General features: G+C 40.1%; 1 protein-coding gene across 1 annotated transcript in view; it reads right to left on the bottom strand.

Moving 5' to 3' along the window:
* Positions 1-24,032, bottom strand: part of KCNQ1 (potassium voltage-gated channel subfamily Q member 1) — a 462,809-nt gene that overhangs the window by 317,542 nt on the left and 121,235 nt on the right. Inside the window, exons 3-5 of the mRNA XM_042445270.1 lie at positions 3,913-4,039; positions 2,407-2,485; positions 2,164-2,260 (exon numbers count right to left, since the gene is read on the bottom strand). Coding sequence (XP_042301204.1) covers positions 2,164-2,260; positions 2,407-2,485; positions 3,913-4,039 — 303 coding nt within the window. The remainder of the gene's footprint in view (positions 1-2,163; positions 2,261-2,406; positions 2,486-3,912; positions 4,040-24,032) is intronic.

Here is a 24,032-nt window from a genome sequence, read left to right as displayed (position 1 = left end):
ACTAAAAGGGGAAGCTACGGGCCGTCCCTTAGGGGCAGTCTGTATAGCCCCTAAGAAACTATTTTGTTCATTTTGTTCATTTTCTTCCCTTCCGTAACACTTTTTACAGAATTATTAGGCCTGCCACCCAGTAAAAGAATTCTTAGCCAATAAAGCAAACAGTGGATCTTTGATATAATAATAATAATAATAATAATAATAATAATAATAATTTTTATTTCTATTTCCTGCCTCTCTCTACGGATCGAGGCGGGATCACATCAATATCAAGAATACAAATTGAAAAGTGCATAACAGATTAAAAACAACATTATATAACAATATTATACTATACAATACAATACTAATCAACCAGCAGTGTTGCGATAAGGGAATTAAAGCATCTGAATCGTCGTCTGTTTTCCATATTATTAAATCAGAGTGGGAGTATTCAACAATAGCAGGTCGGGTGGATATGCCGGCTGGAAGAGATACGTCTTTAATGCCTTCTTAAAGGCTTCTAGTGTGGTAAAAAGGCAGATCTCTTCCGGTAAGTTGTTCCATAATTTTGGGGCTGTGGCTGTAAATGCTTTTTGGGAAGTAGTGACCAGTCTAGTTTTTGTGTATTCCAGCAGTTTCTTCCCTGAGGTTCTAAGAGTGCAGGGCGGATTGTGTAGGGAGAGGCGTTCCCTTAAGTAACTCGGGCCCAAGCCATGTAGGGCTTTAAAGGTAACGACCAACACTTTGTATTGTGCCCGGAAGCTAATCGGCAGCCAGTGTAAAGATTTTAATATTGGTGTAATATAGTACGATCTTGATGTTCCCGTGACCAATATGGCTGCAGCATTTTGGATTAACTGAAGCTTCCGAACTTGGTAAAAAGGTAGCCCCATGTACAGCGCATTGCTGAAATCTAAGTGAGAGGTTACCAGTGCATGCACTACTGCTTCAAGGTCTCTCTGAGACAGGTAGGGGCGCAGCTGGCATATCAACCGAAGTTGGTACCAAGCACTCCTGGCCACCACCTCCACATGAGATGTCAACTGTAGAGACGAGTCCAGGAGCACTCCCAAACTGCAAACCTCGTCTTTTAGGGGAAGTGTGACCCCGTCCAATACTGGTTGACAAACCTCCCCACCCAGTCCAGGGGTTCCTATCGCAAGTACCTCCGTTTTCTCTGGATTCAGCTTGAGCTTGTTTTCCCTCATCCAGCCCATTTGGTAGGGTTTGATTCCAGGACCCAATGTGGATTCCAAAATCTATGGATGCCCGAGTCCCATTATAAACAGTGGCATAATAAAATGGTGTCCCTTATAGAACATGGCAAAATCAAGGTTTGCTTTTTGGATATATTTTTTTAAAATATATTTTTAAGCCATTTATTTGAATCAGTGGATGGATAATCCATGGATATGGAGGGCCAAATGTATGTGTTTTAGTACATTAACTATTTTGTATGTAGTTCTGAACTGAAAAATATATTTTGTTTTGCGAAGAAGCCCACATGGGTCACATCACAATTCCTTCCTGTGTAACAGAGAAAAGGGGATGCTTCTTTTAAAATGGTACTTGTTTTATACCGTATTTTAAGTATCTTTAACTTCCCTTGTCAAATAAAACAGGATAGTATGTCTCATTAGAAGTTTCCTGTTTAACTGAAATGTGTGGCAAGGGGCTGTCTGCACATGCAAGATGCTCATCAATACCTTGGCTAAATAAGTTAACATATTCATTCAAACCCATAAACATATATACACATCTGTATGGTGAATGGAACAAAGTCACAACACCAGTAATTTTTGTATCAATCAAATGGAGATACACTCCCTGCACTGGCACATAAATTGGTTTGCACTACTATAGCTAACCCTGCAGCCTGCTCTTGGCAATGAAGACTGTCATCGAATTTTGCTCCTAAGAAACACCTAACTATAGTCTGGCACAAACCTCCAGTCCCTCAATGAGCAGCAAAAGCTAAACACATGTTTAATAAAGAGGCAGAGAAGGCCTTACTACCATCTGCACTGTGTAATGCTCCAGCCAGGACCTCTGGCCAGTATGGTACTGTGCTGAAGCTGAGAGAAGGAGATTTCATTCAGCCCTAGGCATGTCAAGATAAATGCTGACAATTTAGAGAAGCTAACCACCCTGTTATTCCCACTTCCCCTCTAAGGTTTCACATACCTGTCTGTGTATGAAAACTACAGATCCCAGCAGCCGCCATGTGCCACCCTGCCGGTCTACATGAAGCATACGCAGGATCTGAAGAAACCGAATGCCTCTGCAAGAATTTTCATTAGAAGAAAGTGAAATTGTAAAAGTTGGACAGGTCTGAAAGTAGAGGAGTGATTATGGAGGAGGAGGATGGAGAGGAATCAATTTTATAAGGGATAAAATGAAGGGAACTGTTAATGATATTATATTTACCTGATAGCAGAGGTGGCAAAAACTTGACCTTTAGAACCCACACAAAGCACTATCATGGAAGCAACAACTACAATTAGATCTGAAAGATTTAAAAAAACTGAATTAGAAACTTCCTGCAAATTGCTTATATATTTATAATGTTTTATGCAGGACTCAGTTTGAGCTTCTGTGTGCATGTGCATATCCCAATAATTGCTAACACTTATGTCCAAGAAGTCATCAATATTTAAAAAAATTATACAGTGGCCCCTTGGTATCTGCTGGGGTTTGGTTCCAGGACCCCCCGTGGATACCAAAATCCATGAAAGCTCAAGTCCCTTTAAATACAGTGGCACTGGGCTTGTACAGAGTCATGGTGTAGCATCTGCACACTTGATGCCGTGACCCCACCCACAGGGTGCCATTTTGGCATGCACCCGTTTACACAGCATGTGCTATGACACCACTGTGGCACAGCACCCAAATGGTGCAGCGCAGAAGGGGCATCATAATGCCATGCTGCAGCACTTATGACACCCCTTCCAGGGAGCTGCTTCCATGGAGCGGATCGGTACTGCTGCATGCGGTTGCTGTGGCACTGATCTGAGGCAAAAAGGGGCAGCTGCATACTGCCCATATGTATAGCCCCATAGTAAAATTCTGTCATTTACATAAAATGAAAAATCAAGCCATAGGAGGGTGAATCCATGGATAAAAAAATCAACAGATACGGAGTCATATCAAAACCAATCCTTGCCTTTGCCTTCTATCCCTGGGACAGTCTGCAACCTTTACATTGCCAAATGCCATTTTATGCTGCTCTAGCAATAAAATTCTACTTTCAGAAAATCCCTGATTCCAGCTCTGTTGCTCTGCAAACAGCATTAACAGGGCACACTGCTAGACCATATAATCCAAATGTATTAACATTGTGAATATTTGCATTTGGAAAATGTGCCGGTTTCTGGACCAGTTCTGTTACTGTATACAGCCCACTAGCCCATGCTCTGTCAGAACAATCAGGTTTGGAGTGGGAAATAGTTCTTCTAGCATAAGGCCAGGGATCATGCAGTCTTCCCAAAGTTGCTCAACTGCAATTCCCATCATTCTTCACAATTGTTCTGGATAGGTGACTGCAATTCCCATCATTCTTCACAATTGTTCAGGATAGGGCTGATGGAGGGTCATTAAAACAACATTTGGGGGAACATGTAAGTTCTACCCATTTTAGTACCCATACAGCAAAGAGAGTGGGAAATCAATGTCAGTACTGGCAACACACTACAAATATAACTGCTTGCATCCAGCATCCCAAACTGGAGCTATTCCCAGATAGAAGAGGGCCTTTTGTGGTGTGTTTTGTCCATTTTATATCCCTTTAAACAGCATATATCCTCTCATCTTTTGTAATTCATTGGATTACAGGAGGACCAAACAGAAACAATGAGTTCTTTTTGGATAAAGCAAAGAGAACAATTTTCTTTACTGAACGTAAAAGAAATTCCATTCAAAGCTATGCATACTCACCAATGATAGATATTGGCTTTCTAGCAAAACGAAGTCTTCCCCATAAACCAACATATTTACTGCGGCAACCCGATGACCACAATCGAACCACATACTCCGTTCCAAAAAACACCACTAATACAATTTCCTAGAGGAAACAAATAAGGAGCCAGATTAATTTAACAAGCTTTCAATACTTCTCAGATCATATTTAGAGAAGCTAAACTATATGCGAGGCAGACATTATATGGCAAGGATCTACAGGAAGAAATAATTGGGTGAAAAATTATACAGTTTATACCTGTTACATGGAATCTGGACATGTGATAAAATAAAATAAAGCTCCATATTAGAATCAACTACTAATCACACCTCCCAAATTCTCATCAAATGCTCACTTAGGAGATGTGATGAAGACCGTAAAAGAAAGATGTCACTGCACTATGTAAATACCAACTTTCTACTGGAAAAGTTTGTGTCTCACATCTACTGAGAAAAAAGCAGGAAGATACTATTTATAATTTTTTTTTCATTTCACAGTAAAACTTTGCAAAAATTGAAAATCCATTTAGAACAAATAATTCCAAAAAGAATACATCACATCACATAATACTGGTTGAGTCTCCCTTATCTGCAATTCCAAAATCCAAAATTCTCCAGAATCCAAAATTGTCAACATGGGTGGCTGAGATAGTGACACTTTTGCTTTCTGATGGTTCATTGTACACAAACTTTGTTTCATGCACAAAATTATGCAAAATATTGTATAAAATTATCTTCAGGCTATGTGTATATGTATATGAAATGTAAATGAATTTTGGGTTTAGACTTAGGTCCCATTTCCAAGACACCTTATTACACTCCAGTTTCTCAATGTCCTTTTTGAATTGTAGTGCCCAGAACTGGACACAGTATTCCAGGTGGGGTGTGACCAAAGCAGAATAGAAGTTGGCATTTACTTCCCTTGATCTAGACACTATACTTCTATTGATGCAGCCTAAATTGCATTGGCCTTTTTAGCTGCCACATCACACTGTTGACTCATGTTCAATTTGTGGTCTACTTGGACTACAAGTTGAATATGAGTCAACAATGTGATGTGGCAGCTAAAAAGGCCAATGCAATTTTAGGCTGCATCAATAGAAGTATAGTGTCTAGATCAAGGGAAATAATAGTGCCACTCTATCTGCTTTGGTCGGGCCCCACCTGGAATACTGTGTCCAGTTCTGGGCACCACAATTCAAAAAGGACATTGAGAAACTGGAGTGTGTCCAAAGGAGGGCGACTAAAATGGTGAAGGGTCTGGAAACCATGCCCTATGAGGAACGACTTAGGGAGCTAGGGATGTTTAGTCTGGAGAAGAGAAGGTTAAGAGGTGATATGATAACCCTGTTTAAATACTTGAAGGGAAGTCATAGTGAGGAGGGAGCAAGCTTGTTTTCTGCTGCTCCAGAGACTAGAACACGAAACAATGGATGCAAACTGCAGGAAAAAAGATTCCGCCTCAACATTAGAGGAACTTCCTGACAGTAAGGGCTGTTCGACAGTGGAACACGCTCCCTCGGAGTATAGTGGAGTCTCCTTCTTTGGAGGTCTTTAAACACAGGCTGGATGGCCATCTGTTGGGGATGCTTTGATTGAGAGTTCCTGCATGGCAGAGGGTTGGAATGGATGGCCCTTGTGGTCTCTTCCAACTCTATGATTCTATGCATGTATATGCAAATATAAGTACAGTCAGCCCTCCATATCCATGGATTCTTTATCTATAGATTCCAGCATCCACAGCTTGAAAATATTCCAAAAAGATATGAGTTCCAAAAAGCAAACCTCGATTTTGCTATTTTATATAAGGAACACCATTTTACTCTGCCATTGTATTTAATGGGACTTAAATCCATGGATTTTGGTATCCACGGGGCATCCTGGAAGCAAACCTCAGCAGCTATCCTCAGCCCATTGTATTGCAAAATACAAAAAAAAATGCAAAATACAAAACACTTCTTGTCCCAAGCATTTGGATAAGGGAGAGACAAATTGTAGTTTTCTATTTAATAGGACATCTGTTTTTCCTTTCATTACATTATTTTTTTTATTTAACAAAACATTATTACAATGTGCTGTAATTTTTTTTAAAAAACACCCTACTGAATTACAGTGCACTCTAACATGCACATTCCTAGGAGTAAATACTACTAAATTTAATAGGACTTACTAGCTATAGACAGCTAATGAAAATTATACACGTGAAAATATTAAGATACATTCTCATCTCTTATCGAGTTGAAAATAATTGTATTTGTTTTTCCATAATCTAGATGCTTAGTGCATATATGTACAAAATCTCTAGGTTCTCCAGAATTCTGGATGAAGGCAAACCGCAAAACCACTAAGGCTCTTTTTAAAAAATTAAAAACTAAAAAAGAGAGAGTAAATAGATACATGATAAATATGTGCTACAAAAACTAACATCTTTCATTGTCTCAAAATACAAGGAAATAGTGATGAACCAAAATCAAATTCTGAGAAAGGAAAAGGATGTGTACGCTTTGAACAAAAACTCCACACATGCAAATTGGAGTTTATTTTTGTAAGAGTGGAAGATGAAGCAGACTAGAAAAAACAGAAAGAAACAAAAGGCTAAGTTATGGGTGCTTTCAGATTTGCAATTTTGGGAGGGGGGAGCATGAGTGAAATTTGCATGAGAGTTGTGTGTTTTTTAATACCCTCCATGGTTCATTGGATAACAGGAACACTGACAAATATGCAAATTTGGGCTGCACTAAAGACAATGAAACAGACATGTAGTCAATGGTTACTGTCATCAAGTTCTTTGCATGACATGCAGACAAGCTTAGAGAACATTGATTGTTCTATAGACTCCTGCAACTGGAGAGAACAACCAGTCGGCTTACACCAAGACACATTTTTCACTCCTGACGTTTTGATAAAGGCTTACTGACCTAAATGAGACCCACGTTATTCAGGAAACATCAGAGGTGAAAGTGCACAAGCTGTTCTTCATGGTCATACACAAAAATGCTAGGTATCCATTAGCAACTGGCAAATTCCCCCTCCTCTGCCCGTGGCTGGGTGTCGAACAAAAGTGTTTTTTAATATCTTGCCTTGTATAAACTCAAGTAAGTAATGGGGGTGGAGCTGATTGATTTTTGTCACTACATTTAGACACAGCTGCCAGAGCAGTTGCAGACAGGCAAAAGGCTATGCTATTTACATTTAAAATAAGTTGAGAGAGTCATTAGAAAGGCAAACAAACAAGTCCTCATGAACTACTTCAATATACCATGCTTAGTACCATTCCTCACTGAGCTAATTCTGCTGTATTATTATTATTATTATTATTATTATTATTATTATTATTATTATTATTACAAAAACAGTTCTAATTAAGTTCAAAGATCCTTTTTGAATTCTGCCATTGTCATGTCGGACCAACAACTTCTCAGAAGCAAGCTAAGCACTAAAAACACATAGATAAATTTCTAGTAGAGTCCTCCATTTGATCTGCTAATGAAATCCAGTCTAAGTCCTCAAAGACTGACTTGACCTGCTTATCAGTGGAATCCTAAACATATCTATTAGGGAATAAGCATCCCAGTCAAGCTAAATTGACCGTAAGCAAAAGGCAAAGGGAAGCATTAAGATCGGCAAAAGCAAGAGAGGGAAAAGATACTAATAAAGTCTGATTTCCCTCCACATACTATATTCCCATAACCTACCAACAAATGCAAAAACAAATGCAGAAACTTAGAAAAAGGGAGGTGGTGCTGCTTTGCTGCACAAAAAATCCATTCCTTCTTTACATCTCAATATTTCTTAATTTGGGCAACCTAATTCATGCACATATCCAGGAAATTCATTGTGCCAGAAACTTTCATGGACTGCAATACACTGCAGCAGTTCGTGTCTATAGCTCAGGATAATACTTCATACTTCTCACAAAGTGGACTACAATTCACAAAAAGTTATACTATATAAATACATTTGGTAATCTTTAAGGTGTTACACAACACTGTTTAAAAAACTGACATTTGTTACCTACATTTCTGGAACTAAGACTATATGGACATATGCTACAGACATCAGGTTTGAAATATGTAGCACTAGTCTTCAGATCTTGGCATGAGGATATTCCATGCCAGCATTTCCATTAAGTGTTTGACATGAGTATGGAAACTCTCCTCCTATCTTTATATGATGTTCATAGCATATGTGTCCAACTGTGCATGTGGTAATCAATGCCTGTTTTTTCAAGTCTTTGTATGAGATGTTCTCAATTTGTATGGCACAAGTTAAGCATCTTTGTATGCCTTCAGAATCGAATGTTTATACAGTCAGCTACAAAGAGGAAACCACTGCCTGAAGAAAGATACAGTGATAAATAGGAGGTCTGGGACACACACCTGCAGTGCATTTATTTATATTGGCATGTCACTTCCACACTTCAAAGAGGAAAATATTCATGGTATCTAAGCTGCTTGATCTCCTTTTAATTGGAGAAACCTGTAACTTGCTCAAACAAATTTGACTTTGTACTGGACTTCTAAAAATTGAAAAGCAGGAGTCAGCTTCATATGTGGACTTGGTAATATTTGGACAAAGTCTTGGGTGTGTGACATGTTTTCCTAAAAGAGAATTAGAACTGTCATGATAAGTATAAATCTGGATTTAAATTTTTCACTTTAATCTGTAATTTATTAAACAATTAACTGAAGCCACCACAAGGACAGAACAAAAATGAGCTAACCTTTCTCTAATACAAATCCTTCTCCAATATAAATTGCCTTTTCAGAAAGGAGACACAGTAGATGGCTAAAGAATGTATGTGCAGATGTATGGTAACATTTAATTGAGTACAGTCATGATATTGCAATATCAATTAACTTCTGCAAGGATAAATATCCTAAATTATTAGAGGGAGGGAGCCACAGATGCAGGTGAAACATTAGGAATAAACTCTTCTAGAACAGGGCCACATAGTCTGAAAAAACCACAAAACACTATTGTAGGGAGACATCTCAACAGATCTGTGGCCAGCTGAAACATATAGACAGTCACTTGTGCTATTATTCTTTGCTGGTACCTGATTGATCCAGCTTTCCCATGTACCTTTCCTCTCCTTTTAGCAGATATCCATGCTTTATCCTTGAGCACCTCATAATGCCAAAACTCCAGCAATCACCCATCCTGAAGTCCATTTAGCTCTTTGAGTATCCATCACATCCTCCTGCCTAGTGAATTTTAAAAATAAGCCCCTTTTCTGTAGGACAAATCCCAGTGTTGCAGCCCTCCATCCTTCTGGACTTCATCCAAAACAGGAATAGACCCAGACAGAATAAACAAATCATCCCTGTTCCCATATCCATGTTGTCAGTGCTACTAAGGATAAATATGTCACACCAACTTTTTATGCACAAGGAACTAAGGCTTAAAAAGTATCAAGTGGTTTATCCCTGATAATGGAGGAACTCTACCATGAAGAAACATTTAAAACAATTCAGGCTAGTACCTCCCAATTTCTCTTTTCCCTTGAATGGAAAGTTCTGAGGCTATAAGCTCTGACCGGAATTCCCTCAGCACATTAACGATAAGTTGAAAAGAGCAATGTGGGACACACAGAAAGGGAGAAAGAGAGAGAGAGAGTGAGACGCTTGCTCTTTATTTTCAAAAGCAAACACAGAACCAGCCAGCTATCCACTAATTCTACATCACTCAGTTCATTACACATCAGGAAAAGCAGGCAACGTCAATCAGTTCTTCAGGAGTCAACTGCAAACTGCAGCCATAATTTGGTTATCACCAACACTAATCTCAAATCCAGTCCCAAATAAGAAGATTGACTTCAGCAAGTGTTGGGCTAATGGCTTTTCCTCTGCTTTGAGGAAAAGCCATGCTTGCCAATAAAAGCTCATAGTGCACCTGTGCCTGACAAATTTCACATGCAGTCATTACTGGCACAGGACTACATGGTAATATTTTAGAACTTCTGACTAAGTTAGAGGACATTTGGTTGGAATTTGCAAACAAACTATACTAAGCCCTGTATTTTGCAATTTGTTGTTGTTAACTGCTCTCGAGTTGATCTCAACTCATGGTCACCCTGTGGATGAGACATCTCCCCCTGTCCTCCACTGCTCTGCTTAGTTCCTGTACATTCATACTCCTTCATAGAGTCCATCCATCTAGCATGTGGCCTTCTTCTCTTTCTATTTCCCTCCACCTTTCCTAGCATTATTGTTTTTTTCCCAATGAGTTGCCCCTGCACATGATGTGTCCAAAATTCCATAGCCTCAGTTTGATCATCTTAGTTTCCAGGGAGATTTCTGTCTTTATCTGCCCTAGGACCCATTTGTTTGTCTTTTTGGCCATCCATAGGAACCTCAGCACTACTTCTCCAGCACCACATTTCAAATGCACTGATTTTCTTCCTATCATCTTTCTTAACTGTCCAGCTCTCACATCCATACATGGTAATAGGGAATACAGTGGCTTGTACGATTCTAACTTTTGTGCTCAGTTGTATAGCTTTGCATTTTAGGATCATTTCCAGTTCTTTCATAGCCACCCTCCCCTTCTTAATCTTCCTCTTATTTGCTGGCTGCAGTCCTCTCTTCTTAATATTTCTTCATGTCTTTTTATGCCCAGAATAGAATACTTTGTAGTTGTCTGAATCAAAGTGACCCATTCCTGTCTATTTTAACTCACTCACCCCCAGTACTGCTTATGTTCATGCGTTCCATTTCCATTTTTACTATCTCTAGCTTCCCTTGGCTCATGCTTCCCAATTCCATGTCCCTTTTTTATATGTGCTGCTGCTTTGGATTGCATTTGTCTTTCTGAGCATGTCTTACTACTTGTATCACCATCTTTATTTCTTCCTATTAGTACTTTGATTCTGTCTGTGTCTCACTTGGTATATCTCATCATAGGGTTTCCTAGGTGAGGGGGATACCCAAAGAGAGCCACTTCCACCTCACTGTGCACAGTACTAACAAGTGTTAGCTATTGTGTCACTGCTGTTCTCTCACAGTGACACCCACTACTACTGCTGCTGTCCAGTAGCTGTTTTCCTCCCTATGTGATGCCTCCACTGTTGTTTGTTAGCTTCCCTAACCTTCCTCTCTTGTCTCGATGACAGTTGGAGGAGGACCCTCCAGGACAATGAGGACAGAAGAGACAAAGGAGTAAGCTAGGAGGGAGGGCTTCAGTCCAACAAGCTCTACCCCAGCCTCCCCAGCCCCTGAAGGAGGACCCTCCAGGACAACGAGGACAGTAGAGAGAAGAAGGGAAGATTAGTGAAGCTAACAAACATATTTTGCAATAGCAATGGCCAATTTAGTTTAGGGCAGTGGTCCCAAACTTTTTGGGCATTACTGCCACCTTTCCTTTTGGATGACAACCCTAGCCCCTCCCCCAGACACACATGTGTATTTCTTGATATGAGGTCTACTGTTCTACTGCACACTTTCAAAACAATGAGTCTCAGCCACTGTTCCCTTTGCTACCGGTCACGCTGGGAGCAGCAACCAAGTAGCTGGCTGAGTAGTGGTTGACAAGCCTCTCACCCATGCTGACCTTGAAGCAGAGGTGTCACTAGGGGGCATGCTGGCTGCAGGTTGCAGCAGGTGATACCATAAGTGGGATGACACCATGACCACCATCCTAGTAACATTACTATTGCTCCCTAAATGTTTGCCTTTTGGACAAAATGGGGGTGTAGTATTAACATATCTTGTAAGACATTAGGAGCTCAGATGTGGCCAGATAGTGGGGCAAATGAGGCCTCTCCTTTCTCTGACCCCTGAGCTTCAAACACCCTCTGGGAGAAGAGGAAAAGACAGGGCAGGGCTTTCTGGGCTTCTCTATCCTCTTGGTATTGCCTGGCCCTATCCATGATACCAGGATACCTGAAGGACCGCCTCTCCCCGTATATTCCGTCCCGCACCCTCAGAACATCCGGGCAGCTATTATTGAAGGTGCCGGGCGCTAGGCTCTCTTCCGTCACAAGGCGGACCTTTTCCATCACCGCCCCGGCCCTTTGGAACATGCTGCCCGCCGAGCTCCGCTCGACTATCTCCCTGGCCCAATTTAAAAAGGATCTGAAGACCTTTTTATTCCAGCAAGCGTTCCCCCCATAAAAATCCTAAGGGCCTCCCTCCTCTTCCGTGGCCATGAGGATGGGCTAATGGGGCTTGTTGTTTTTATTTTTATTGTATAATGCTCTGTCTTGTTTTTAACCTATTGTATGTATAATGTATGTAAACCGCCCTGATCCAAGGAAGGCGCGGTATATAAATAAAACTTTTATTTTTTTATTTTATGAGACAGGACAATCAGGCAGGACAATCAGGAAGTGAGTGAGTGTGAGGAAGGCTGCTGTCTGCCATTGGCACAAGAGCCTCCCACTCTGGGAATGGGGTGCAGGAGGAATCAAGGGATTCTTCCTCCTTTTAATTCCCAAAAGAGAAGGCTTTTATTGGAATGGGAGACAGCAGTCTTCAGCTTCAGGAGTGGGATGAAGGAGGAGTTCAGGAATTCTGCTTCATGAGTTAGAAGGACAAACAATCCCTGGCTTCCTTTTACACTCCACTCCTAATGCTAGAGACTGCTGTCTCCCATTCTAACAGAAGCCTTCTGCATTAGGAGTTAAGAGAGGGAAGAATCTCTGGATTCTTCCTGCATCCCACTAATGAACCTGGAGTTTCTTGTGTAAATGGAAGATAGCAGCCTCCAGCTTCAGGAATTAGGAGGATAAAGAAGTTGTTTAGAAGTAGTTTATGTCACAATTATTGCCATTACATTCAGTGATATATGGAATTATTAGTACAAACATGAGTACAAAAAACATTACTATGAATTCTGTATGGTCTGGTAGGGGAGGAGTTTAATGGGGCACCATGAGTTATTGCTCTAGAATCCTAGTGACACCACTGCCTTGTGGCAAAAGCCAGTGTGGGCAAGAGGCTTCTTGGTCACTGCTCAGTCAGCTGCTTAGTTGCAACTTCCAAGGTGACCAGGCGCAAAGAGAGAAGGTTCTCCTTAGGGAGGAAGGGTATTGGGGTGGAGAGGGCTACAGCCAGCATGTGCTTCGGGGTTTACAGAGGCCACATGCTATGGACTGGAGATTTGCATGAATGGGGAAAGGAAGAGATTTTAACTATTGGAGCTGCTCCAAGATAAAAACTCTTTCCAAGAATTGACCCCAAATACTCCTCCCCCTTCTTGCCCAGAGATGTGCCTTCCTCACACAGCTTCAACTGTTCACACACACAACATTGTTTCATCTGCTACCTCTTCACTTGGTCTGTCTGACAAAAGAAAGCAGAAACAACAGTGCAACTCCAACCTGTCAGCTAATCTGGCCACATCCTGGCAAAGCTCACAAAGCACCGCTAGCACCTCACTAGTTAGTCAGTCAGTCTTTCCCAAAATGGCATTGCTCCAAACCACAAAAGCAATACCCTGCACCCAAGCCTTGTGAGAATTTCCTAACCACCTCTACTAGTCAAATACGTGACTAAGGGAATGAGTTTATATGTGGGGAAGTGAAGAGTGGGAGACACCACCAGACAAAGCAATCAATATTGCTGTGCGGTGTTTTAAAGGGACCCTGAAAAGAAATTTCATGCAACCCATCATGGTCCTAAAGGCCATTGGTTTCCCTTGTATTTCTTGCGCATCAATAATTTGAGTGATAGTCCCTCTGCCATCCCCTTTTCCCCAGACTGCACCCTTGGATTTTTCCAGTGCCCCCAAGGGGGGAACATACCACCCACTTTGGGAATCACTGGTTTAGAGCATCTTTTTTTTTAAAAAGCTTTAGCATGCTTCAAAATGCATCAGGATTCTAATATTCACCCAGTTGCTCAAATAATGCTAAACTTAAATGTAACCTTAAATGTAAACAAACAGTATCATTTGGGAGGGGATGGAACTAGTTAGATACGAGCTAGCAAAGCACCAACCATTGCATTAGAGATAGGCTCTTGAATTTAGACAATATATAACATTTTACTCAAACCTAACATTTGTGTTGCATCAAATTGCACAGATCAATGCAGTATTATCCTTTACACTTTAAATCAGAGTTTGTACCTTCAATCTAAATTATACTTGTTTACGGACATGGCTATGAGCAACACTGCTATTTATTCTGAGATTTATATGAAATGATGAGCTCATTGTTCACATTACTAAGGATCTGATCCACCATACAGAAGCACAGTGTTTTTGCAAATGGAGCAAGATGGTAGCATTTCCAAAAGTCAAAAGTACCAATTAGGGTCATTAAGATGGATAACTGAACAGATCACACAAGTCAAGATCCCATTTTGAGGCAGCCCAACTGTTGAAGTACTATCTGCATCTATCCCATATGCTGGATCATAATGAGAATGGCAGCAGTAACAAGCCCTTCTCATCATGAAGGCTAAGCTATTAAGGCTGGACCCCAAGCTAGGCTGACATCTTGAAGCTAAATGCCAGTATCCCATGCTGAGGAACAGGTTCTCTAATATCCATTGCTTATGCCCCAGCAATGAATCTAATGTCTGCCACACCTGCAGAAACAAGTTGAGATGTAACCAAAACAAGTAAGTAAACAATGCATCAACAGCAATTGCAATGTAGAAGACAAAATCTCTGTTCAGTTGTGCAGTGGCATGATTCTCTCCCGGCTCCATCAATGGACAGCTAACTCTTATCCATAACAATGTAAGAACAAGGGCATTTCGGGAAGAAGGGTATGGAAGCTGGCTGACAAAATGGCTGAAGATGTATGAGAACTTTTAATTTAAATTCATAGACCAGGCTAAATAAATATAAATAAATTGATTGTTGGAGAAATAATTACTGTGAGAAACATGGTGGTTTAAATGCCAACAAGATCGTTTATTTCTTCAGCACTGCAGGTTATAGCATTTTCACAGAAAAAAATTCAACAACTAACAATTCAAAAACTGATTACATATTTATTCCTCAATGGCAAGAATAAAGTGCAGCTAATTTTACATATGAAGAAAAAGCTACTGACAAATGTCAGACATTTACCAAAGATTATTATTTTTGAAAAACATGGTGGAGTATGGAACTAAACTTGGTATCTAGTTTTTTCAGAACATTTCAGCCTTTCAAATTCTGTAATGAACTGTTAATGTAATCCAAAATAAGGAAGTGTTAAGATTTCAAAAACATTCAGCCTTTATTGTAAGGCTTAGCAATTTGCAACCAAATGAGACAGCAGTTAGAATTATTTCCTGAATTTAAAGGAAAAAAACCCCTTACGAGCAAGCAAAATATCAGTTATGAAATTAAAAATAAATCTACCATATAATTGGTTTTCCCCCTCACATCTAGACAATCCCTAAACTGTTCTTGATATCACACTCCAGTATGATAAGCATTCGGGTACCATATTTCTGTTTGACATTTACATAAACACAATCTGCTTTTGGCTCAATGTATTTGAGTTCTCTCCTAAGCTGCTCTAGGGAATAGTGATCTTGCTCCTCCACACAGCTGCAATAACAGTTACACACTAAAGTTGTAGTCCATGGGCACTTAATACAGTTTGCAGAAAAACATATGCACCAATGGTAATAAAAAAGGAAAGGCAGGAAAAATTCTCCTTCAAGCTACAAATGTGTAAAGCTCATTCAGTCACCATTTTAATGTTCCCTCTCTAAAGTTAGCCAAGGTGTACAAAAATATTTCCATTCAAAATATACTAAGCTGAATGCAATTCATCCTGCATTAAGAGGTGACTGGTAAGATTCAGCTATTCATGAAAAATAAGACCCCTCTTCAGCTGATTTATGATTGGAGTTTCAAAGAGTATCACAATTAACTTATATTAATATTTATAGCCTATCCTATATCACAAGATCTCAGAGCAAGGTGCAATCAACAGAACAGTCTTAAAACAATTTTAAAACAATTATGTGCTCAATTTATGCAATACAGATAATCTACTCATTAACTATTAACAAACAAACAAAAAAGCCTACAAGACACAAAACTGTAACTGAAAAGAGGTGAAAAGAATATTCAAAAATAGTTTTGAAATGGTGAAAACACATGTTTTTCATGTGTCCTTAAAAGTTTCTGAGAAGAATCCTGGACTGATGAGAATCTTTGCTGTACAGGATTGTTTCTGGGGAAATTTTGCATAACGTTGCTTTGCAAAGAAAACAGAATTTTCAGCATAGGAAGTACTATTTTCTGTGCATAAAATGTTATGAGGGAAAACAAACTCAGACTGAATCCAGAGAAAATGGAGGTACTCGCAATAGGTACCCTAGGGAAGGAAATTTATCTGTCCTTGACGGGGTCACACTTCACCTAAAGGACAAAATTTGCAGTTTGGGAGTATTCCTGGACCCCTCCCTACAGTCGTCTTGTCATCTCAGGTAGATGTGACGGCCAGGAGTGTTTGGTATCAACTTTGGTTGATACGCCAACTGCGTCCCTATCTGGACCAAAAGGATTTTGAAGTAGTGGTACATGCTCTGGTAATCTCTCATTTAGATTTCTGTAATGCGCTCTACATGGGGCTACCCTTGTACCAAGTTTGGAAGCTTCAATTGATTCAAAATACATCAGCCAGATTAGTTACTGGGTTGACAAGGTCTGACCATATAACACCTATCTTAAAAGATCTTCATTGGCTGCCGATTAGCTTCTGGGCACAATACAAGGTGTTGGTTATTACTTATAAAGCCCTATATGGCTTGGGCCCAAAATACTTGTGGGGATGCCTCTCCTACACAATCCGCCCCGCACTCTCAGAATATCTGGGAAGTACCAGTTGGAAATACAAAAAAACAGGCTGGACTCAACTTCCCAATGAGCTTTGTCCACAACAGCTCCTAAACTGTGGAACAGTCTCCCGGAGGAGATCTGTCTGGCTGCCTCCTTGGAGATTTTCAGAGGGGCAGTCAAGACAGATCTCTTCCGATGAGCCTACCCACCCGACCTCATCTAAGAAACACTGTCCCATCCTACCTCAGTAAGACTGGAACAATTTTACCCCACTGTCACTCAGATAGAACTAGTTTAATTAGTCTAATTAGTTTTGATGAAGCATATTGCTTTTTATTGTATCGTATTGTATTTTATTGATGAGTTTTGTATATTTTTATCATGTTGTAATCCCACTTCGATCCACCTGAGAGAAGTGCGAAATATTAATAAAATTATTATTATTATTATTATTATTATTATTATTATTATTATTATTAGGGACTTATTCTGGGCAAAATCAACATGTTGTTGTTTTGTGCAGAAAACAGGAAATATTATTTCCTGTACAGAAGATGCTGTTTTCTGTACAAAATAACCATGAGTGAACTTTGCACAGAATAGAACTGAAACTATGAATAGGCTTCAATAACAGTGCGGTTTCTGAAGATTGTATTGCAATGGGAAGAAAATTGCTAAAATTACTCATTTATTTCTTTAAGAAAAAAAAAAGACTAGTAGCATCTCTAAGGCCAGGTATTGCTGTGGTTAGTTTCACCTGGTGAGCCAGCTGTATCCTTTCCTTGGGAAAGCAGATATGGCCACAGGGATTCATGATTTAGACTACTGGAATGTACTACTGGCACATATGTTTTTCTGCAAGCTTTATGGAGCTGCCCCCAAAGAGTGTTCAGTAATTATGGTTAATGCAAAAAGGGGTAGAAAGACAGTTGTCTGACATGGATTTTGGGGACAATGTATGGATGCAAATCTTTGACTATTTCATACTTGTATGTGAGTTTGAATAATTTCTGTAGCTTCTTCCCAACTTCAAAGGAAAAATAATAATAATAATGTGCAATTTCTGCTCAGTACTTATATTTACCAAAGTGTCTTGGGAAATTATTTGGTCTAGAAATACATGTGTATATCTTGCATAAACATTGTGTGGGAAGGGGGTTGAAAAAGCATAACAATTCCAGTTGAAGTTGGTTTTTAAAGATCTGTATTTTAGCTTGTTTTTGTTTGTATTTGTTATTGTTTTCTGCCTTTATGGGAGAAATAAAAAATATTTTAAAATAAATAAATAAAAAATAAAAAATAAAATAAGAAATAAAAAATAAGAAATAAAAAATAAAAAATAAGAAATAAAAAATATTTTTTAAAAAAAAGGGGGGGGGGAGAAAAAGTATAACAATTCCAGAAATACACTATTCTGTACAAAAATAATGGGGGGTTTGTATGTGTGCAAGAAACATGATTTTTGCACACACAAAAATCCATGTATTTCTGGAAACCAGTTTCTTTTTCACACAAAAATCACCATTTTGAGCCCAGAAGTTGGAGGGACAGCAGTCAAGATTTAACTTGGTGTCAAAATGAGTACATAGTTCATGCCACTGGCCCTCCAACAGAGTGTATTCCTCAGGTAGGCCACCACAGCCAAGGTAGCCCTCTTTTGCATATTCATGACTCTGAGTGATAAAACTCTGGTATAATCTGCCCTACAGAAATAATGCAATTTGATATCACTTCAACTGTCATGGCTCAGTGCTATAAAATTATGGGATTTGTAGTTTTCTGGGAGATTTAGCTTTCTCTGTCAGAGAGTTCTAGTGCCACAACAAAATACAAATCCCAGAATTCCACAGCCAGGGCAGTTAAAGCAGTATTAAACTGCACTATTTCTGCAGTGGAGATTAGACCACATATGAAAACTGAGAGTATAGCCCTTGTCTAAAAAAACAGGCCATGGTTACCTGTATTTGTTTTTAAGTTTGATCCACTTATAGACACAGCTATTTTCTGTGTTATTAGTAAGATACAATGCCTGCATATCCTGCTGGGAAAATAGCTCACACTTTACTACAAGTACAAGTGCTTTTGCCTCTATAAATACAAATGTTTTCTCCAAAATTAGGAGAGAAAATAAAATTCTGAAACTTTCTTTATTCACATAACTTTCACACATTATATTGTCTGTAGTTCCATCTCACTGAGGCAACGGTAATCTGGCACGTAATAAATTTTGTACTTACTTGGCATTAAATGGTTCTCCAATGTAAATCATCAGCCTTCAGTCTACACGTTTTTGGAGTAAGTTTGCTTTATCAAAGCAATAAAGATTCCTATATGGTCTGCTACTCTAAACTACACTGCTATTAACAAGTGTAAACAATGGGATAAAGAATTGAAAGATAAGCCTGAGGAAAAGAAAACTTTAGAATGATCTTCCCCAGCCTCATGTTCTCCAGATATTTTTGACTACAGCTTCCATGTTGCCTATTTGCTGGCTATGACCACTGAGGCTGGTAGTAGTCCAAAATATCTGGAGGTCTCCAGTTTGAGGAAGGGTGCTCTGCATTTTTACACTTATGTAGACCAGGGTTGGACTCCCAGCTCAGCCATGAAACCCACTGGGAGACCATGGGTGAATCATGTCATCTCAGTCTCAAAGGATGGCAAACCCTCTCTGAAGAAATAGGCCAAGAAAACCCATGATAGGTTCACCTTAGAATCACCGTAAGTCGAAAACATCTTGAAAGTACAGTACACAACAACAACAAATCTACCTGTCACTTAAAAATACATTCCTTTTTCGGGAATTAGATTATATCTGAAATGAAAAAGTAATACTCAGTAGCCTTACTTGTTTGACTAAACTCTAGAATGATCTCACCAAAGGGAAGAGTGGGATTGTAGTGGCAGGTTCCCCTTCCAATTTTGTTATGTTCAGTGGGATGATAATTTTTGTCAGTTTTTGAAACTGAGGTTTCATATGGTAGACACATTTATTCCATCCTCAAGAAGTTGTTTTAGCCTCACCCCTCCCAAGTTCTACTTCATATGTGATATGTGGAAGCAGAAAGGGAAGGAAAATTCATTAAGGAAAAAAAGAAGAAATTTAAACTCACCTTTTCTAGAAATGGAAATTCAGTTGAGTTCACAGCTCAGCCTATATTTGCTGCTTTATTGGCCATTTGCCTGAATTATGGGATTATAAATTTGTGGAACTGTGAAGCCACAATTGAGACTTGCCTATCCTTTGCCATCAATATGGGTCCATCTATACGGTCTGAATAAAACATTCTCACCTAGTTTTCACAGCAAGATACCCAAATGATGTACGGAATAACTGAGGCTGAATCTGGGCATTTTCATTGCCTCAGGACTTTAATTCAAAGTGGAAAAGGTAATGATTTATCCTAGCTTTGATCAAAAAAACAAGTTATCCATGCTTGTGTGTGGACTGCACTCCATAGCAATGTCATGGGAGGCTGTGAGGAAGAATCATAGAATCATAGAGTTGGAAGAGACCACTAGGGCCATCCAGTCCAACCCCCTGCCATGCAGGAAATCCAAATCAAAGCATCCCGGACAGATGGCCATCCAGCCTCTGTTTAAAGACCTCCAAGGAAGGAGACTCTATCACCCTCCGAGGGAGTGCATTCCATTGTCGAACAGCCCTTACTGTCAGGAAGTTCCTCCTAATGTTCAGGTGGAATCTCTTTTCCTGTAGCTTGCATCCATTGTTCCAGATCCTGTTCTCTGGAGCAGCAGAAAACAAGCTTTCTCCCTCTTCAATATGTCATCCCTTCAAATATTTAAACAGGGCGATCATATCACCTCTTAACCTTCTTTTCTCCAGGCTAAACATCCCCAGCTCCCTAAGTCGTTCCTCATAGGGCATGGTTTCCAGACACTTCACCATTTTTGTCGCCATCCTTTGGACACGCTCCAGTTTCTCAATGTCCTTTCTGAATTGTGGCGCCCAGAACTGGACACAATATTCTAGGTGGGGCCTGACCAAAGCAGAATACAGTGGCACTATTACTTCTCTTGATCTAGACACTATACTTCTATTGATGCAGCCTAAAATAGCATTGGCCTTTTTAGCTGCCGCATCACACTGTTCACTCATGTTCAACTTGTGGTCTACTTGGACTCCTAGATCCCTTTCACACGTAGTTTCATTCAGCCAGGTGTCACCCATCCTATATCTGTGCATTTTATTTTTCCACCCTAAGTGCATTACCTTACATTTCTCCGTGTTGAATTTCATTTTGTTAGCTTTGGCCCAGCTTTCTAGTCTATTCAGGTCATTTTGAATCTTGATCCTGTCCTCTGGGGTATTAGCTATTCCCCCTAATTTGGTATCATCTGCAAATTTGATAAGTATGCTCCCAATTCTGTCATCCAGGTCATTGATAAAGATGTTGAATAGCACTGGGCCCAGGACAGAGCCCTGTGGGACCCCACTGGTCACTTTTCTCCAGGATGAAAAGGAGCCATTGTTGAGCACCCTTTGGGTTCGGCCGGTCAACCAATTACAGATCCATTTAACAGTTCCTTTGTCTAGCCCACATTTTACAAGCTTGTTTGCAAGAATGTCATGGGGAACTTTTTCAAAGGCCTTACTGAAATCAAGATATACTATATCCACAGCATTCCCTGTCAAGGAAAAAAAAGCAACATGGGATATACAGTAAGTGAAATAAAACAATGTATGTGAGAGTCAGGGTGACTCAGCAGAAGCCAATTGGGAACCACACAGGTGTAATAGATAATGGAATTAACAAGTCCTGAATGCCAAGGACAGAAATGCAAAGTGGATAATTGGACACACCTGACAATTGTTAAGTGGTCAAGGCTGAGATGATGAAATCACTAATTGTAGGATGAACCAAGAGAACCAATGAAAATGGTGTACATGCCTACTGGGTGGAAACAGACAACAGTGGGTGGTACCATGCATTGACTATAATAATGAACATAGATCCCAATGTATTTTGTGGGTAGTAGTGGGTAGTAGTAGTGGATAGTGAGGAGTAGAGTATTGTTGTGTTGGATAGTTTTGGAGCTGTATATAGTAGAATAAAGTAGATCTTTTATTTAAGACTACTGAGTTGTCTGGTGTCATGAGTGAAGCTACAAGAACCAGCTGGATCCTGAAGAAGGGTGAAGACTTCTGTGGAAGCAAGAGTGAGAAGGCTTGGAGAGTTTGTCGGGGTCTTCAGCCTATTCTCTGTAACTCTGCTAAGCTATAACCACTGGCCAAAACTGGTCAGCGCGGTGCACAACCAGGTGGTGAGTTCGAGCCAGAGGTGAAGAGCTACAACTCCCATCATCCCTGACATCATCTACCAAGCTGGTAATTTTATCAAAGAAAGAGATTAGGTTTGTCTGGCATGACTTGTTTCTCTGAAACCCATGTTGACTTTTTGTGATTATGGCATTGCCTTCTAGATGTTCACAGACTCTCTGTTTAATTATCTGCTCCAGAATCTTTCCTAGTACTGATGTCAGACTAACTGGACGATAATTGTTGGGATCCTCTTTTTTCCCCTTTTTGAAGATGGGGACAACGTTTGCCCTCCGCCAGTCTGCTGGGATCTCTCCTGTTTTCCAGGAGTTTTCAAAGATTATTGCCAATGGCTCCGATATTACATTTGCCAGTTCTTTTAATACCCTAGGATGGAGTTCATCTGGTCCCGGAGACTTAAATTCATTTAGATTAATAAGGTATTCCTCTACTATCTCTTTACTTATTCTGTGCTGAAATTCCCCTATTCTGTCCTCTGCTCCATTATCCTCAGGTTGAGCACCCTTTACCTTTTCTGAGAAGACTGAGGCAAAGAAGGTGTTGAGTAAATCTGCCTTTTCTCTGTCTTCTGTTAGCATTTTGCCATCTTCTCCACGCAGTGGCCCTACCATTTCCTTCTTCTTCCTTTTGCTGCGGACATATACAAAAAAGCCCTTTTTATTGTTCTTAACCTCTCTAGCAAGCCTGAGTTCATTCTGCGCTTTAGTTTTTCTGACTTTATCCCTGCACATGCCTACTATTTCTTTGAATTCCTTTTTTGTGATTTCCCCCTTTTTCCATTTCTTATACATGTTCCATTTCAAACTTAGCTCGGTTGAAAGTTCCTTAGTCATCCATCCTGGTTCAGAAAGCATTTGCCACCATGCCGGGGGGGGGGGGGGGGGACCAGACTGGCCATGGCCTTGTGCTTGCGCATACTGCAACTTATCAGACCAAGGTGTGTTTGAAAGGGAGAATTTTTGTGGACAGTTCTCTTGAACATTTTTCAGTGTGTGTAGACAAAACCCATGGTTGCTGCAGATCAGGTACTGTAAAGTACTCCACTTAGGGCGGAAAAATGAAATGCACAGATATAGGATGGGGGACACCTGGCTGAATGAGACTACATGTGAAAGGGATCTAGGAGTCCAAGTAGACCACAAGTTGAACATGAGCCACCAGTGCGATGCGACAGCTAACAAGGCCAATGCAATTTCAGGCTGCATCAATAGAAGTATAGTGTCTAGATCAAGGGAAGTAATAGTGCCACTCTATTCTGCTTTGGTCAGGCCCCACCTGGAATACTGTGTCCAGTTCTGGGCACCACAATTAAAAAAGGACATTGAGAAACTGGAGCGTGTCCAAAGGAAGGCAACTAAAATGGTGAAGGGTCTGGAAACCATGCCCTATGAGGAAAGACTCAGGGAGCTGGGGATGTTTAGTCTGGAGAAGAGAAGGTTAATAGATGATACGTTTAAATATTTGAAGAGATATCACATTGAGGAGGGAACAAGCTTATTTTCTGCTGCTCCAGAGATCAGGACCCAGAACAATGGATACAAGCTCCAGGAAAAGAGATTCCACCACAATATTAGGAGGAACTTCTTGACAGTAAGGGCTGTTCGACATTCGAACACACTCCCTTGGAGGGTGGTGAAGTCTCCCTCCTTGGAGGTCTTTAAACAGAGGCTGGATGGCTAACTGTCAGTGATGCTTTGATTGAGAGTTACTGTATGGCAGGGGGTTGGACTGGATGGCCCTTGTGGTCTCTTCCAACTCTATGATTCTAGGGTAACCCAAAGGTAAATGGGATTTTCCTCTTAGTGTAGATGTACTCTTAGATATCAGAAGTGGCTTAACAGAAGAGGGTCTTTAGCTGAAGTGTATAAAGATTTAAAAAAAAAACCTGAAGCATTTTGATTAATAAAGATGACAGTAAAATTTGAAAAGAAGTCTCTTTCAAATTTTCAATAAAGGCTATACAATAAAATATATCAGGCTGTTTGTGCAGCCCCCCCCCCCCCCCGGGTCGGTCACTCACTCACTCACTCACTGTCCACAAACACATTACATTCAAAGAAAC

This window comes from Sceloporus undulatus, chromosome 1 (assembly GCF_019175285.1).
Source record: "Sceloporus undulatus isolate JIND9_A2432 ecotype Alabama chromosome 1, SceUnd_v1.1, whole genome shotgun sequence".
Taxonomy (NCBI): Eukaryota; Metazoa; Chordata; class Lepidosauria; order Squamata; family Phrynosomatidae; genus Sceloporus; species Sceloporus undulatus.
Note: the sequence above shows the minus strand (reverse complement) of the source record. Positions and strands in the feature narration are given on the sequence as shown.